The sequence below is a fragment of the Idiotropiscis lumnitzeri genome, chromosome 6 (genome assembly GCF_059441095.1).
Source record: "Idiotropiscis lumnitzeri isolate Australia: NSW breed Sydney's pygmy pipehorse chromosome 6, RoL_Ilum_1.0, whole genome shotgun sequence".
NCBI lineage: Eukaryota > Metazoa > Chordata > Actinopteri > Syngnathiformes > Syngnathidae > Idiotropiscis > Idiotropiscis lumnitzeri.
The window spans coordinates 2,977,897-2,994,794 of record NC_142396.1 but is presented as its reverse complement, the minus strand read 5'-3'; the positions used below and the strand labels follow the sequence as shown (position 1 = coordinate 2,994,794).

At 48.5% G+C, this 16,898-nt stretch overlaps 2 protein-coding genes across 17 annotated transcripts in view; one reads left to right on the top strand and one right to left on the bottom strand.

Annotated features, from left to right (window-relative positions):
• LOC148334541 (voltage-dependent calcium channel subunit alpha-2/delta-4-like) overlaps positions 1 to 16,898 on the top strand; it is a 35,504-nt gene that overhangs the window by 15,125 nt on the left and 3,481 nt on the right. For 5 of the 12 annotated variants that reach the window (XR_015843993.1, XR_015843997.1, XR_015843996.1 and 2 more), the window contains exons 5-35: positions 192 to 354; positions 424 to 555; positions 1,036 to 1,096; positions 1,790 to 1,940; positions 2,022 to 2,096; positions 2,443 to 2,532; positions 2,619 to 2,732; positions 2,808 to 2,886; positions 3,169 to 3,302; positions 3,484 to 3,501; positions 3,653 to 3,730; positions 4,700 to 4,780; positions 4,902 to 4,976; positions 5,545 to 5,631; positions 5,721 to 5,792; positions 6,492 to 6,553; positions 7,253 to 7,320; positions 7,419 to 7,464; positions 8,222 to 8,319; positions 8,406 to 8,496; positions 8,553 to 8,645; positions 8,721 to 8,842; positions 8,952 to 9,020; positions 14,311 to 14,372; positions 14,789 to 14,803; positions 14,940 to 14,984; positions 15,322 to 15,384; positions 15,826 to 15,896; positions 16,015 to 16,093; positions 16,391 to 16,443; positions 16,842 to 16,897. Coding sequence is in view for 6 of the 12 variants with exons in the window: in XM_088297529.1 (XP_088153655.1) it covers positions 192 to 354; positions 424 to 555; positions 1,036 to 1,096; positions 1,790 to 1,940; positions 2,022 to 2,096; positions 2,443 to 2,532; positions 2,619 to 2,732; positions 2,808 to 2,886; positions 3,169 to 3,302; positions 3,484 to 3,501; positions 3,653 to 3,730; positions 4,700 to 4,780; positions 4,902 to 4,976; positions 5,545 to 5,631; positions 5,721 to 5,792; positions 6,492 to 6,553; positions 7,253 to 7,320; positions 7,419 to 7,464; positions 8,222 to 8,319; positions 8,406 to 8,496; positions 8,553 to 8,645; positions 8,721 to 8,842; positions 8,952 to 9,020; positions 14,311 to 14,372; positions 14,789 to 14,803; positions 14,940 to 14,984; positions 15,322 to 15,384; positions 15,826 to 15,896; positions 16,015 to 16,093; positions 16,391 to 16,443; positions 16,842 to 16,897 (2,503 nt within the window). In the remaining 6 variants the exon portion in view is untranslated. The remainder of the gene's footprint in view (positions 1 to 191; positions 355 to 423; positions 556 to 1,035; positions 1,097 to 1,789; positions 1,941 to 2,021; positions 2,097 to 2,442; positions 2,533 to 2,618; positions 2,733 to 2,807; positions 2,887 to 3,168; positions 3,303 to 3,483; positions 3,502 to 3,652; positions 3,731 to 4,699; positions 4,781 to 4,901; positions 4,977 to 5,544; positions 5,632 to 5,720; positions 5,793 to 6,491; positions 6,554 to 7,252; positions 7,321 to 7,418; positions 7,465 to 8,221; positions 8,320 to 8,405; positions 8,497 to 8,552; positions 8,646 to 8,720; positions 8,843 to 8,951; positions 9,021 to 14,310; positions 14,373 to 14,788; positions 14,804 to 14,939; positions 14,985 to 15,321; positions 15,385 to 15,825; positions 15,897 to 16,014; positions 16,094 to 16,390; positions 16,444 to 16,841; position 16,898) is intronic. The other 7 variants (XR_015843995.1, XR_015843994.1, XR_015843998.1 and 4 more) reach the window with 2 other exon arrangements.
• LOC148334542 (leucine-rich repeat and transmembrane domain-containing protein 2-like) lies at positions 8,605 to 14,180 on the bottom strand. Of its 5 annotated transcripts, none has more exons than XM_088297545.1 (5): positions 13,827 to 14,180; positions 13,129 to 13,328; positions 12,416 to 12,505; positions 10,963 to 11,610; positions 8,605 to 10,439 (listed from the first exon to the last, which is right to left on the bottom strand). In XM_088297545.1, the coding sequence occupies exons 3-5, from the start codon at positions 12,459 to 12,461 to the stop codon at positions 9,961 to 9,963; spliced, it is 1,173 nt and encodes a 390-aa protein (XP_088153671.1). In that variant the 5' UTR covers positions 12,462 to 12,505; positions 13,129 to 13,328; positions 13,827 to 14,180; the 3' UTR covers positions 8,605 to 9,960. The 5 variants fall into 5 exon arrangements, with proteins under 5 accessions (XP_088153671.1, XP_088153670.1, XP_088153672.1 ...); XM_088297544.1 differs by lacking the exon at positions 13,827 to 14,180 and adding an exon at positions 13,661 to 13,747; XM_088297546.1 differs by lacking the exon at positions 13,827 to 14,180 and adding an exon at positions 13,661 to 13,747 and having other exon boundaries at positions 13,137 to 13,328.

Here is a 16,898-nt window from a genome sequence, read left to right as displayed (position 1 = left end):
TCCATGACCACGACAAAATGCTGCCTCCGATCCAGGTCATCTGGCTCCATTTCCAAGTAGGACTGGAGGGAGCAAAAGAGAGGAGAAGCGGCATTAACACAGGCCAAAGCGTTGCTCAACTAAATGCCCGAGTATAAGAATACGAATGACATTTGGATGGATGTAGCGACGCTAATTTGCGCCTTTGTCAGTTTGACTACTACAACTCGATGCTGATCAACACGGTGGATGAGAACGGCAACTCTGTGGAGCTGGGCGGCGAGTTCCCGCTGGAGGAGAACGAGCACTTCAACAAGATGCCCGTCAACACCCAGCAGAGCACCGTCCAGGTGCCCACCAACGTCTACAACAAAGGTTTGGGCGTCACGCGACAAAAACGTCATGCGGGCTGTTTCTTCTAACGGCCGTCCGTCCCGCCGACAGACCCCAACATCGTAAACGCCGTCTACAACTCGGAGGCCCTGAACGACGTCTTCGTGGGCAACTTCCTCAAGGACCCGACGCTGACCTGGCAATACTTTGGCAGCTCCGCCGGCTTCTTCAGGATCTACCCTGGTAAGAAATCTGCGGGTAGAATTCGTCCATTATGGTACATTTTTGGTGGCAATGATATGAAAATGATTATTTGGAGGGACAAAAATAGGCTGAACAAATCATTTGATGTCATTTTACTGTTCAGGCTTAATCAACTCATCATTTATTTGAAAACATGATTTGGGTTATACTCGAGTACAGGAGTTCTTCCTTTGTTATCTTCCAATTAAGATTCATTGTATCCCAACCAAATATTGAACAGTTGATTCGAATGGCTAAATTAAAATAGCCGAGTTGGGCACTCGAGCCTTTTTTGCCAGTCAGTCCCCCGACCCGGCAACTGCAATCTCAGTACGGTTCCGACCTCGACCCTCCGACCGAATTCATAAAAATTGTCGGACTGCCCAGCTCTGTTTATTAGGAATGAACTTTTCGACAAAATTGTCCCCTAAGTTGTCTCTTCGTTAGCTTAGCATGTCAACAACGCGTTTGTCGTTTCAGGCATCAAATGGACGCCGGACAGCAACGGCGTGGCCGCCTTCGACTGCAGGAACCGAAACTGGTGACTTTTTAATTGTCAAATTATGGCCAAAATGTTTTCCACTCAAACGTGAGCCGGTGCCTCATCAGGTGGCCCGAGACATGGAGCACAATTTAGTATGTCGCCTAAGACGTCTTGGCGTTGAAATGTTTTTCTGTTTTTGTCCATTCAAACGTGTTTCAAATGACAGTGAGTCTCTGCATACAGGCCGAAGCAGTACAAGTAGTCCTTTGGTGGCTTCTTCGTCCATCGTGTTGCCTAGCAACAAGGTTGAAGCAAATTAAAGAATTTCAGTTTGACATAAGTAGAGATTTGCCGACATCTTGTGGCACCAAATTATTGCCAAGGAACTACTTTTGGAGTGAGTTTAGGAGCTCTATTTGGACATAAGTAGTGCTTTTCTGCCATCATGTGGCATCTTGGTGCCAAGGAACAATGTTGAAATATGTTGAGGATTTTCATTGAAATGAATATAGCGATTTGCCGACATCTTGCGGCACCAAATTCTTGCCAACGAGCTAAGTTGAGGTGATGAAAAGAGTTTCATTTAGACAAAAGTAGTGCTTTGTTGCCATCGCGTGGCAACTTGGTGCCAAGTTGAAAGGTGCCAAGCTTAGCCGCCGACCTGTGGCATCTGCAGATAACTCTACCAATGAACTCATTTGGTTTGCCAAGTCCTGTCGGGTTGTGTTGCGTGTTTTGCGTGTGCGTCAGGTACATCCAGGCGGCCACGTCGCCCAAGGACATCATCATCATGGTGGACATCAGCGGCAGCATGAAGGGCTTGAAGATGACCATCGCCAAGCACACCATCAACACCATCCTCGACACGCTGGGAGAGAACGACTTTGTCAACGTCATCGCCGTGAGCCCTCATCGTGCACGCACACGCACACACACACGCGCACCCCTTCATCTTTGTGTGTGTGTGTGTGTGTGTGTGTAGTACACGGATTACGTGCGCTACGTGGAGCCGTGCTTCAAAGGAACTCTTGTCCAAGCTGACCTGGACAACAGGGAGGTAACGTCTCCGTCATCGATATCGTCAACCAACACAAACACACGCACAAAAGAAACGCACACACTGCTACGCAAAGACACAATGACATACACTCAAACAAACCCCCCCCCACACACACACACAAACAAAAACACGCACGCACGCACGGGCGTGTACAGACACAGAGCTGAATACACACAAACACAACAATGTGCACACATTGAAATACACAAACACAATGACGCAGACAGACACGCGCGTCGGCACAAAGACAGTTGTGAACACACACGCACACACACACACACACAGACCCAGAAACATGCAAACGGATTGTTGTTGTTGTATGACTGATGCGTGTGCGTGTCAGCACTTCAAGATGCTGGTGGAGGAGCTTCACGTCAAAGGAGAAGCAAAGCTCAAGAACGCCATGAAAGAATCCTTCAAGATCCTCAACGAGGTTGTGGCGGCGTGTCCTTGATGTCACGCGTTCACATGGCACAATCAGGCAAAAATAAGTGCGTGTGCGTGTGCGCGTGTGCACAGGCTCGTGTTTTGGGTCAGGGCAGCATGTGCAACCAGGCCATCATGTTGATCACGGACGGCGCCATGGAGGACTTTGAGTCAGTCTTTGAGGAGTTCAACTGGCCCGAGCGCAGGGTGAGCGCGCCCGCCGCTCGCTCGCCCACGTTCAATGCAAAGAAAAAAAAAACTCATCTGGTTTCCTCTTCTCAGGTGCGCGTCTTCACATATTTGATTGGCCGAGAGATGACGTTCGCCCAAAACACAAAGTGGATCGCCTGCAACAACAAAGGTCAAAAGGCTCGTCGTGCGTGTGCATGTGAGTGTGTGCGTGGGTGTTTTTCAGCGTCTCTGTGAAAGGTCGTGCATGTGTGTGTGTGTGTGTGTTGGTAAGATTTAAGTATCGGTTTCTGGTATCGGGATCCTTCACAATAGCGATACCCTGAAATGATAATCTGGTCTGGTTATTTGTCAATTCCTCGTCGCAATCACAGTATGGCGTTTTGAAACTGGGCTTAGGGAAGCCTTTCAGGGTTTCACGCCGTGATGACAGTCTGACTCCGCGTGCGTGCAGGCTACTACACGCACGTGTCGACGCTGGCCGACGTGCAGGAGAACGTGATGGAGTATCTGCACGTGCTGAGCCGGCCCATGGTCATCAACCACGATCACGACATCATCTGGACCGAAGCCTACATGGACACCGTGGTGAGACCCCGACCCTGACGCCCCAAAAAACACACCATCATCCAAGCATCAGCGGGCCGGCGCACGTGCGGGCACACCCCTTGGCACCGCCTCCATCCCCTTCATCTTCATTCTGACATTGTGTTTTTTTTCTTCATATTCACCCTCATCGTGTTCGTCCTCTTCATCTTGCTGCTGTCAGCTTCCCAAAACTGAGGAGGTAAACGTGCTTTTGACACATATTGGGGATGCATACGTGTGTGTGTGTGTGTGTGGATTTTTGGAAGCTGTTGAACTCCCGTCCAAGCGTCTCAAAGTAGTGTCGCGGGTCCTAACGATTGTCGCTTTTGTCGTTGTTGTCGTCATGTCAGCTGTTCGGCACCAAGGCGCAAAGTCTGCTGCTGATGACGTCGGTGGCCATGCCCGTCTTCAGCAAGAAGAAGGAGACGGTCAGTCGCGCCTTTCGTCAGCGTCGTACACTCACCAGCGTGTTCGTCGTTGCTCACGTTGCCAAAGATGAGCAGACGATCTGCGCACACATTCAAAAGGTTCAGGTTTCAAATCTGGGTTGGGATTTTACTTGCCTTAGAAATAAGAATTTCAAACTAGGGTTAGGGTTTCAAGTCATGGTCTTAAATCCGGATTTGGGTTTCGATTTAGGAGTTGTGGCTCTGAGTTTCACATGAGGGTTTCAGAGTTGGGTTGATTTGAAAGTTTTCAAGAGATAGGGTTAGGGTTGGGGTTGGGTTTCAAACTAGGGTTAGGGCTTCAAAAAGGGGTTTCATACTAGGGTTAGGCTATCAAAGTACGGTTTCAAAGTAGGGTTTCAAACTCAGCTCGCAGTTTCACGGGAACGTTTCAGATGACGGGTTAGGGTTTCAAAGTAATGTTTTAATACAGGGTTAAAGATGAGGGTTTCAAACTAGGGTTCGGTTTTGAGAGGATTAGGGATTCAAATTCGAGGTTCAAACTAGGTTAGGCTATCATCGGAGGGTTTTAAACTCGGGTTAGAGTTTCTGGGTAGGGTATCAAAGTAGGGTTGCGGTTTGGCTTACAGGTGAGGGCTAGGGTTTCCAAATGGGATTTTAACTAGGGTTAAGGTTTCAAAAATGAGTTTTAAACTAGAGTTAGCGATTCAAAGTAGGGTGTCAATGTCGGCTTAGCGTTTCAAATTCAGTTTTTTTTTCCCCAAGTGCTTTTTGGTTTTAAACGATGGTTTCAAATTGAGCTCTCAAGGTGTGGTTACATTTTTTTTAATTTGGCTTTGACAAGGTTTGGGTTTAAACAAATGGTAGGGTTTCAAAGGAGGGTTTGGAGGGACACCAAAAATTAGGCTGTGAAAGTCCGGTTCCGAGTCAGAGTTATTAAGATATTGAAAGCCTAAAGTGTCCGTGCTTTGTTTTGTTGCGTGTGTGCAGCTGTCGCACGGGATCCTCCTGGGCGTGGTGGGCACCGACGTTCCCCTCATGGAGGTCATGAAGCTGGCGCCGCGCTACATGGTGGGTCCGCTGCCACGCCCGCACGTCCTCCTTCTCGCCAACCTCGTCATCCTCTTCGTCTTCCTTGTCGCGTTCGCCCCCCTTCACAAAATGTTGCTTCTTTTTTTTTCCGGCTCCTCAGCTGGGCGCTCACGGCTACGCCTTCCTCATCACCAACAACGGCTACATCCTGGCCCACCCCGACCTCCGACCTCTGGTGACCTCATGCTGCACTGGACACCCTCATTTTTGCTTGATCATTCACACAGAATTATTTTTTTTTTTCTCAAAACTTCCAAATGGCATTGTTAATTGGCAGACAAACACGTTTTGTTGCAAATTTTATTTGATTTCAAGAATGCATTTTCAAATTTCACCTGCAAAATTGGAATTTTGAAAAAAAGAACAAATGACCAAACTGGCAGACATTGGGAGAAATGAAAATATATAAATAAATCCAAGAGGTTGAAAAGTCAACCATAACCCTACTTTGAAACCCCAACACTAGCTTAAAGCCCTACTTTGAACCAAAACTCTAATTTGAAGACCCACATTGAAACCCTAACCCTGGTTTCAAACCCTGATTTGAACCCTCAGCCCCAATTTGAAGCCCTGCCACTCATTTTTAAACATACATTGAAGCCTTAACCCTCGTTTAAGACCCTAATTTGAAACTCTCACTCTATCTTAAAGCCCTACTTTGATACCCGAACCCTAGTTCAAAACTCAAACTTTTGTTTAAATGCAACGCAAATGTCGTGATTGGCGGTGCGTGTTGTTTGCAGTACAAGGACGGCAAGAAGCTGAAGCCCAAGCCCAACTACAACAGCGTGGATCTCTCCGAGGTGGAGTGGGAGGACGCCGATGAGACGGTAACCATGGCGACGCCGGGCGGCGCCATTCCCTCCGGGGAGGGGCATGATTCCCGACTGACTGCGTACGTCTCTTGTGTCGTTTCCAGCTGCGGACGGCCATGGTGCGTGGCGAGACGGGAAGGCTTACGCTGAACATCCGTGCGTCGGTGGAGAAGGGGGTGAGCGCGCACGCCAAATGGCCTCTCCGGCAACGGAAGCATGTCGCAGCTGCATGCGCGTACATATGACGCACAGCGCTTCTCAATCATTTTCTGTTACGACTGCAATTAGAAATAGTCATTTGTCTAGAAAAGTTGTTCGACGGACACATCGGCCTTCCATTTAGACTTATTAACATAAAAAAAAAAGAAAAGAATTTTTTTTTTTCTGAATTTACATTTTATGATTGTGTGTACTCCCTTCGCACACTCTCCCAGTGCCACCTACTGTAATGGGTGTGCAATTACAGAGTACAGCAGAAAAAGTCACCCGCACCCCGCTGGCATCACACCGCACCCCTGCCAGGGGGACCCGCATCACTTATTTGAGAAAAACCGTTGTAGCTAGAACTCGCTAAGCGCACCAAACATGAAGACATTGACTTCTCATGTTTTTTTTGTTTTTTTTGGCTCCCTGGTGAAAATGCCATCGTGCAGTACCAAGACGTCTGGGAGAAGGGCCAATTGTTAGTCCATCATCTAAACGTTTGTGTCGCCTCAGCAAAAAAAAGAAAAAAAAAATGCGCAAGTCCAACTTTGTAGGTTTTGATGTGTTATTGAACTTTTTTTTTTTTTGTGGTGTGGCGCTAAGAGGCTTCCGTACTTAAAAAAATGCTGACTCGTAACAATCCAATCGTTTGTTGTGTCCGACATGAACAGAGGAGACCTCTCTTCCTGGTCAATGAATATTTCTACACCAACATCGACGACACTCCCTTCAGGTAAGACCGTTTCAGGTATGAGTAAGCCAACGTTTGGACATGCCAGCCACGTTTGACGCAAATGGAACGCTTTTTAGCTGAGGAGGACTCCAGTCTTTATGTATTTATGTATACTGCCCCCAGGTGCCCATGACATGCACACTAGAAGCAGCGGCAGCACAATGTCCATTGAATTGAGGCAAAAATTCTTCAGTTCTCTATATTCGTTGAAATTAATTCATCACTCTATTTTTTTTTAATATATATTTTATATATAATATTTTTTTACTTATATAAAAAGACAACTGTTTTGGATGTTTTTTTTTGGGGGGGGGGATACTTGAATGGATTAATGGATGGCATATCCAATCGGAAATGTCCGTGCGTGTGTGTGTGTGTGTGTGTGTGTATAGAACAAAATTGCAAAGTTGCTTAGTGCCTTGTGATTGAGGCAGATCCACTAGAGGGCCTCATGGAGCAACCTGTGGGGGTGGGGGTGCGTGGGTGTGTGTGTGTGTGTGTGTGGAAGGGGGATTCCCCCATCTGTGGTCCCTCCTCAAGGTTTCTCACTTTTCCCCCCATGGGGTTTTGAGTTTTTCCTCGCCCTCCTGGGGGTTAAAATCGGGGATGTCGATTGTGGCTATGTAAAGCCCTTTGAGACTGTCTGTGATTAAGGGCTATACAAATAAAATTGACTTGACTTGACGTGTGTGCTTGTAGCTTTGGCATGGTGTTGACCCGCGGTCACGGGCAGCTCATGTTCGTGGGAAACATGTCGGTGGAAGAAGGTAGGCTGTCTTACCCACAATGCACTCCTGTCATTAAGCTCACTTGACTTTTCATCGGGCTTTGCTCTCATGCTGAACTTTGACCTTTGCACCTGCAGGGCTCCATGACCTGACATCTCCCGACCTCAGCATTGCATCCGAGTGGTACGATTGCAGTCTTTCTTAAAAAAAATAAATAAATGAAATTTTCAAAGCATTTATTTTTTCAATGAATGCATCTCATTCAACAATTTGTTAGTTTCTATTCAGTCAAATATTAGTGAAGTAAAGAAAGTTGATTTAAGACTGAATATGCAAAATTTAGCATATTCAAAATGATACAAAAGCTGCGCTAGCTTGATGCTAACATCTATGAGAAACTGAGTGGCAATGCTAACGGTCAGGTTCGTGAAAGCATTCCATCTCAGGTGAGAGCGCAAAAGAAATTCAAGCTCAGCGGCAATTAAAGATTTGTCGTTACCTTACTTGCTATCCTCGGCTTTCCGACTTCTTGTTGTCGGAACGTGCCACTGGAACGACAAAAGTGCAAAATGGAATTTACATGTACACGGTATATATTATATGAATCCAGTGGTTCTCAAATAGTGGGGCGGGCCCCCCTGGAGCCCAGAGGGGGGGCGTGTGTGACCCTGGGGTGCATGCTTTTTTTTCATGGTACTACAATAAAGTGTATTTGCACATGCACTCCAGTAGTTGCAGTGGCGCCCTCCTTGCCGATTGTGCGCAGTGAGTTTTGCAACCAAAATGTTGTTATTTATAGTTGCGGCGGAGAGTCGGGGGGGCGTGAATTGTTTTTTTCTTGCTGGTGGGGCGTTAAAGAAAATAATTGCAAAGCGCTGTATTAATATATGTATAAATTCTCTAAATATTGTCTCATGTTTGGCATCAACTGGCGTTGCAGGACGTACTGCGAGACGGACATCGACCCCGCCCATCGCAAGTACTCGCAGCTACAGGCGGCCATCCGCTACCTGCTTGGCAAGGAGCCCGACCTGGAGTGTAAGTGGCCACCGTGTCAGAGGCGTGTCACCTTGGCCGTGTGAATATTTTCACGTTCCATCATGTCACTTGTGTGTGTCGCCAAGGCGACGAGCTTCTGCTGCAGCAGACCTTGTTTGACGCGGTGGTGACGGCGCCCCTGGAGGCTTACTGGAACGCCATCATGCTGGACGACAGGTGCGGCACAAAACGCACCAATGTGTCTGGGCACGAATGCTCACGTGTGCCAACAGGGTGGAACCCGGCATGGAGACGGCCTTCCTGGGCACGCGCGCTGGCCTAATGAGGATCATGCGATACGCCGGCGTGGAGACGCGCGTGGCAAAGTGAGAAGACGTCCCATCGCGATGCGACCGCTCCCATCACACAACACGTGACACGTGTGTTTTTTGGGGTCCCAGAAAGTTCCTCACGCCCGCAGACAAGGACAACATCTTCACCGTGGACCACTTCCCACTGTGGTACCGACTGGCTGTGGAGAATCCGGCGGGAAGTTTCTTCTACTACCCCGTCAACGACAAAGGTGACGAGTCTCCGTTCCCATCGATGCATGTCATTGTCATTGTGTACGTTCTTGTCACGTTGTCATCGTCGCGGGATCTGTTCAAGCACGTGCTTGTTGTCGTTTGCAGGCGTGAAGTACGTGGTGGCCACCACGTCGGTCACCATCTCAGCTCAAGGGAAGACGGCCGTAGCTGGAGGTCAGTTCTCCCCCCTCCAAATATTTTTTTTTTCTCATTTTACACACACAACTGACGTTTGTTCACTTGTCTCGTGCTTGCTTTTGTGTCTGACTCCCCTTTTGGTGGTCCAAAGTGGACTCAAAGTCAGCTCAAACATACAAGACACGACTTGATCGCGTCGTCTACGTGAGCGACGTCAGTGCCATGCTTCGGGTGCGATGACGGTCTCCTTCCAGACCGTGACACAAAAACTCAAAAGCAAAACAATAAATGGAAATATATTCATTTCCTGCTCTGGTTGGGCTCCAAAAGACTATGGGACATTGAGAAGGTACACCTTTGGGAAGATTGGTCAAGCCAACGGCTGCCGTCAAACCGTTTGCCCCATCAATTCAAAACCATTCAAACGAATCATTCCAGAGAATTCATTCCTAAATTGAGCGGGTCGAAAGCGCGTCGTTGTTTGTCTGCTTGCAACTTTATGACAAGTGGGCTCATGGACCGCCCGCGGACTGTAACTGTGCTGTGATGCCAATCAAGCTGCCCCGTGTTCTTGACTGGTCCAAAACTTTGACTTGTACGACTTTTTGGTTCAAGAAAAGTCACTTGAGATGAAACGGATTTATTGAGGAAGCCATTCATGATGATTTCTTGAGGTGGGACAACAATGGGGCAATTTACAGTTCCACACTTGCTGGTAGTCACCGCAGGAGGTGCTGATGGAAGCTGTAGTAGCTCAATGTGGACTATTGGTGGCAGTGTTGCTGCAGGATGAGATGAGGATGAGGATGGGAGCTATTAGCTGCAAATACTCCCAATTGACTACACGGAGATATTTGCAGAGTGGAGCGAGATGGGTCCTTAAAATGAAAGTGAGGAGGGAATGAGTGACTAGTTTAAACACAATCGCTGCATGATGATGATGATGATGATGATGATGAACAGAGATTGGAGCAAATCAGAAGCTGCTGATGCGGTACCCGTGCACCACGCAGGCTTCTTTGGCCGGCGTCTCCTCCAGGGGTTGCCCGTCTTCCGGGTCGCAGTCCAGTCCGGACTGAGCCATGAGCGGCTGTCCACGGTTCTTCAGGTGCCTCTGGTAGCGCGCCATGAGCGAGGCGTAGATGCAGCCATAGGTGGCCGCCACCACCATCATGATGCACACCGTCCCGCACACCACGCCCGCCACGATCTGCGTGCCGTGAGCCCGCCGCACGCTGGCCGGACGGTAGCGCTGCCGGACGCACTCGTCCGTGCCGCTCAGGCGGCCAGGCGGACACAAGGGGCGGCTCGGGTCTCCCGACGCCGTCTCCCTGACGGTGGAGTCCTTGGTGGCGCTCTGCATGCAGTGAGCAAACATCTCGGCCGGTACCCCGCGGATATCCCGGCCCAACAAGTTCCTCGGCAGACTGCAAGTCACGACGTCTACGAGACCATCTAAGAAGACGAAGCAGAAAACGTGGAGTTCATGGAAGCTCCGACAACTGGATTTTGAACGTATAGAAGAGAATTTTCCCCAAAAGTCATACTTCAAACGCCACTTGAACATGACCAGCCCTAGACGCCATGAGGCATGAGGCGGACCGTTCTGGTGGGAGAGTCTTCTTGTGAGAGGCTTTGATGTGTACTGACCCGAAACGGAACATGGACAACAACAAAGTGGCGCTCGTGTAAAGGTTAGCGATGTTCCGCAAGTTTTTTTTTTTTGGTTTGTTTGGGGGTTTTTTTGCCTTTTTACAGCTGACACCCATTCGTTGAGACGTCCCATACATAGAGTAGACAGTATTCAGTTTTTGCCATGTTACAGACAAAAGCAACAGGGCAGGGTTTTCAAAATATTACAAAAATAAACACATTTCAAAATTCACGTTAAGATATCGAGATTGAACTTGAAGATCACGACTTAAAAAAATGTGACTTTGGTATTGCGACACATTATCTGAGAAGATCTGATGCTTACCTCGGTAGACCATCCACTCCATCCAATGTTTGAAGCCCCTCATCTTGCAGTCGCATTCCCAGGGGTTCCCAGCCAGGAGGAGCCGCTTAAGTCCCATCAGAGGTTCAAAGGTGACCCTCTCCAGGACGGCCAGACGGTTCCTGGCCACGGACAACCACGACAGCCTTTGGAGTCCGTCCAGCAGGCCCGTTGGCAGCCAGGTGAGGCCGTTGGAAGACAGGTCCAGACCTCGGAGCGACCACAGACCCCGAAAGAGCTCCCTGCTCAGGCCCCGCTCCACCACCTTGTTTGCGTTGTCCGTGATGGTCACGAGCGCTCCGAGATGGTTCGTGGACAGATTGAGCCAACGCAAGTTGCCCAGATTTGCGAAGGCTGCCGAGGGCAGGCCGGAGAATCGGTTCTGGCTAATATCCAGGACCTCCAGGCCGGTGAGGTTGGTAAAGTCAACGGATGCCAGGGTGGAGAGGTTGTTCCGGAGGAGGCGCAACAACACGCAGTCCTGATCCAGCAGAGGCAGGATTGGCGTCAGACTGATCAGTTCTAAACCCGAGCAGTCGCTGGTGTTCCCATCGCAAGTGCACGCGCCAGGACAGCAGCGGCCCGAGCCCAGCAGGACCACCAGAACCAGGGTGGGCTTCATGGCGCCAACTGAGAAGCAAACACAAAAGTTCCATTCGGTAGCGGTCGAAGTGAGCCTCGCAACAATAACCAACTCGCAGTTGCACCTCAGAGCCACTCGTGTGAATGGAATCGCTTAAAGTTCTCATCAAGTGGCGGAGAAACGACTCGCACTCGCCCGAATGCATCACTGGGTGCCGTTGTACGCAAAAACCCCAAAATAAAACGACTGACTGGAGCTCCGCAATTCGCTCCGGCATAGTTTTCGGTCGTTTCACGTTTTCAGCGGGTGAAAAGTAAATCTTTGAATTCGCTTTGCAGAGTCCATGGGTCGACAACGTTTCCGCAGCCGGAGGACTTACAAAGTACATCACACATCCAATACAATATATGGCGGTAAAAAAGAAAAAAATAATAAGAATCGTTATATTACCAGAGACCGGAAATTAATTGCTCACAATATGAATCGGCGATCGTCTGCTCGTAAGAAGAGCGGCCCTAACTCGAGCTGCTTCGCCACAAGACGAGAACGACTCGACTGAATGCATCCATGCATCTTTCACTAACCGCACCGGGAAATTACGACGACCATTTACCGCTGCCCACCCTTTGGAACGCGCCCACCGAGGCATACATTCGAAATCTTAGAGCTGAAGAAGCCTTTTTGAGTCAAACGGAAATGTCTTCTGCAAACAAACTCCCTCCAACTTTGTGGATTTCAAACCACTACCAAGGGATTTTGTTCATGGATTTTAGTATCGTGGAAAATGACTCGGACTTCCAATATCATCATCATCATCACGCTCCTCCACGTTGTCTCTGAGAGAAGACGCACCAAGAAGCTCCTGGAAGTTTTGCCGTTGCTTGTCGAGCCGGCTCATGACAGCCACGTGGATCACACCGGGGTCCAGTTGAGCAGAACAACCTGCGGTGCACACACAAATGATTGCGTTCAGTCCGATATTTGTTTGTTGTTGTTCAAATGAACTTGAAAAAATATCACTTATGTTCCGCCGCGAAGTGACACGCAAGCGTGTTTAAGGAGAAACATCGGGGCCCAGGTGTGTATCTCGGTCCTGACGCATCTGTGGCAATTTCGAGAATGTGAGAACGTTTTCTCGTACAAATAATTTACCCACATGCAGAAAGAGGCCTGGCTCAGTTCCCATTCAAATGACAAAATCAGGTACATGTCTCAAACAAAATAAATAAATAAATGAAGGAATTGACCTGCTGTCCGGACATGGTGACATGCTTCACGCTTGTCTTTGATCCAAAGTTCCGAATTTCAACTCTGTCTTTTGATCGGATTGTGACGCTAGATGCTAATGCTAGCGGCTTGCCCCCCCTTCCAGCCAAGAGACGACGCAATAAATTGGCGACTGAAATCCTGAAATAAATGGAATAATCCCTGGAAAGCTTGATTCCATCAACCTCTGAGTGAGGATGAAGTGCCGGACTTGGTTAAAAATCTGCGACGGACGATTAAAAGCATCATCAGATTATAGGATGGAGTAAAAAGAAAGAAAGAAATAAATCCACGCTGGCCTTCGTGCCTTATTTGGAAGCCGAGCCACTTCAGTCAAGATAGACGCCGCCCCGAGCGCTTTCCTTTGTTGGCCCTCCTCCTTGCTTTGTCCGCCCACCACAAAGTGTCCATCACGGTTGCCTGCGGGTCGCCATTGTAGCGCACCGTCCTCAGAATACGACCAGAACTCAAGAGCGGCAGCAGACGTCAGATGGCACGGCTGAACGACATCACCAAAAAGAAAAAAAAAAAAATGACCCAATTTGATGCCGCCCGAAAAATTATTTCTCAACTGGGGTGCGCTGAGTGACGATGCAGACTTTACTTTAAGCGTCAGAGGCACTGAGCACCAGTGGAAAAAGGGCCGGAAATTTAAATAATTCATTTTACAACCTTATCAAAACATTGCCAAGGGTCATGGCACAAAATGTTAATTGCAACCCCAAATCCCAGATCGGGACCCCCAGCGCATAATGCTAGTTTAAAACTCTATTTGGAACCCTAATCCTGATTTGGAGCCCCAACCCGACTTTAAAAGCCTGACTCACAAACCTGTGTGGTGGCGGTGCCTGTCGACTTTCACTTCATCCCAGCCGGATGGCCCTTACACATGGATGTCGACACACAAACGGGGTGGACCTCCCCCCCAACACCCCCATCCGCACCTCCTTCTCATGGCCAGACCTCATCGTGACACACACACACGTTGCACACCCACCATGTGCTGAAGAGTTTGAGCCTCCAGACAGAAAGTCTTCCTGGTCGTGCTTCACATCGTTACGCCGCCAAAGTCCACCGGGAAAAGTCCAGCGCGAGACGGGACTTGCTGCTCACCCGATCAAGACTTGAGCCGCTTGCTGCTGCAGCACCAGCGCCACCGCACTTTAGTCCGGATGCTCCCCCTCCTTATCTCTCATCTCATCAACATCACTGCTCTCTCGGCTGCCTCACACGCACGCCGCTGTTCGGGGTAAGCAAGCATCATGTGATTGAGCCAAAGAAAGGGAGAGAGAGGGAGGGAGAGCGATGCCATATGCTGCCGCACAGCTGCCGTTAATGGCTTGCGTTGGCGCGTCCCACGTGACGAAAGGAATTGAAAGCAAAGTGTGTTTTTCAATGAAATTAAGAATCCACTGTTTCATTTTTTTAGGGGGGGGGGCTTGTGCGAACACACCGTCAATGACTGCGTGTTCTATTTTTAGCCGTGGGCCTGCAGATGTCCTTGGACTTCCTGGAGAAGACTTTCTGGGCCATCACCAAGCAGGTGACTGAGCACACCCACGCGCACGCGCACACAGAGCTGTTTGTGTGGCACATGCGGCGCTTCATAAAAGCCGGCTGGCAGTTTCTAATGACATTTTTCTCTTTCATGCTGGGCTATTTTCTTACACACACACACACACACAGACTTTTAAATGAATGACGTTTTGTTTTTCTGTATTGTTCCTCATTGAATTTTAATTGTCAGGTTAAATCAACAAGACTTCAATTCAATGTTAAATATTAGTGCTGCCCCCAGAGGTACAAAGTGGCACTACATGTGGAGCATCTCTGTCGTTCAACACGAGTACACAAACATGCACGTTCCGCTCAACTTGTCATGAGTACGTGGTACTCGTTTAACCCGTGATGATGAACAACATTGGAATTATTTCTTCTCTTTTGTTTTTTTCCTCTTAGGCGAGCGACACAGACGTGAGTTTGTTTGCCCTTTTGTGTCTTCAATTGTCCCTTCGCTGCACTTACAGTCCACCATGTGCCTCATCAGCTGACATGATTTTTTTTTCTTTTTTCTTTCTCTGGACCTCCTTTGCGCGCGGGCGCATTTCAGTGTTCAAACGTCGAAGGAGTGTGTCCCCTCAACTGCGAAAGCGATGTAAGTCGGCACGCCACATGACACACATCAACGTCAAGTGAAAGCTTCTTTTTAACGCTCATGCATTCCGTTCAATCACGCCCTTTTTGAAAATAGTACCGCTCCCGCAACATCTGGATTTTGGCCTGTTTTACTGCCGCTTCTCCTCTGCCCATCTCCACTCTACTGGCCATTCAAATTCATTTTTGAAATGCTTTTCATTCCAACCAATAGTATTTGAGTGCGACATCAGCCACGAGCCTCCTCGGACATACATCACATGACAAGACACATCACCTGACGTATGACACGTCACATGACCCGTCGTGAGCATGATGCTGACGTGATGTCGTTTCAGGATCTGAGGTGTCTGTTGGTGGACAATCACGGTTTCATCCTGCTGTCCAAGGAGAGGAAGGAGGTGAGAGGTCAAAGGTCACAGTTCAAAGTCAAAGTGAGGAGGATTATTTCCAGTCACGGGGTTGAAAACAACATCTGGATCATGAGATAGGATTTGCTTGCCTAATCGTTAGCGCTGAATCCGCCGCACGACCTTCACGCTCACCTTCGACGCTCACGCACGTACGCCACGGGAATGTGACGTGATCATGTCATCATTTGATTGGTTGGTTGGGGTCACAGCTGGTCATCTCACAGGAGATTAACCTCGACCAATAAACAGACGCGCACGCACGTGGATCCAAAACATGTTATTCACTGCCTTTGTCATTTTAAGTCCAGTGAAATTTAAAAAATAAAAAAATGTAAAAATAATTTGAATTGATTTTGGTTTTATTGATGCCGACACTGACAATGTGTTTTTGCAGCGTTGTGACTTTCTTTCTTTTTTTGTTTTTTTAAGGTGGGTCGCTTTATGGGCGAGGTGGACGGTGCCGTCATGGCGACACTCCTCAAGATGGGCATGTACAAAAAGTCAGTTTCTGTTGAAACGCGCGCTCACACACGTCATATCGCATTACTCGGGTTGGGGGTGTACTCTATTCTAAAAACAAAAAAAAAAAACCATGACGATGTTTCCCACTTGTTGCAGAGTGTCGCTGTTCGACTACCAGGCCATGTGCAAGAACAGCCATCATCACGCCAGCAGCGCTCCGAGACCTCTGCTCAGCGTGAGTGTGCCGTCGCACCACGCTACACCTACCCGCAACGCGACGCAACGCCACTTGCGTCATACTGTCAACTCATCCACACAAAGTACAAATACAAAAAAATTGCTGTTGTCGGCGGCCGGCTTTAAAAAGTCACGTGATTGAAATCAAGTGCAGTTCGGGTGGTGGCCACAAGGTGGCGAATTTCACGTTGTCGGTCAACTTCAGCGGTCGACCGTTTGTGCTGTTGCGATTGAAGATGCCGTTGCTGCCAATGTTGATTGCTATTGTTGTTTTTATTTATTTTTGCGCTTGCAGCCTTTCTACAGCCTGGCGGCCATCGTCCGATGGATTTTTTCAAACGCGCTCATGTGAGGAACCAAAACTTCTTTTTTTTCCTAGCTATTCTTTGGCTTCCCAGTCAACACAGTCAAACCAGTCATTTGGGTGATATAAAGTGCAGCCCCGCCTACTTGCCGCGGGATCACCAATTCATTAGCCTTTTCATTATTTCTTCATTTATTTTCTTCATTTTTGGGCGACAATCCCCATTTTTGGTGGAAATCGCTTCTTGGTGGTATATCTTGATGGTGGAATTTCTTTCTATCACAAAAGCGCTTGGTGTCATCGCTGGCACACGTGCCATCGCTTGACTGGCTTGACCGTGCTGACAATGTTCCATCTTTTCTAAAACAACATCAAGCCAAACATCTGCTTTCGGACCAACTTCAAGTTAAACGCGTCCAAATGTGTGTGCGTTTCTCCCAAGGTTCGTGTTGGACTTCAACCTGTGCGGTCTGTGGCACTCGGATTACTTTGTGGACGG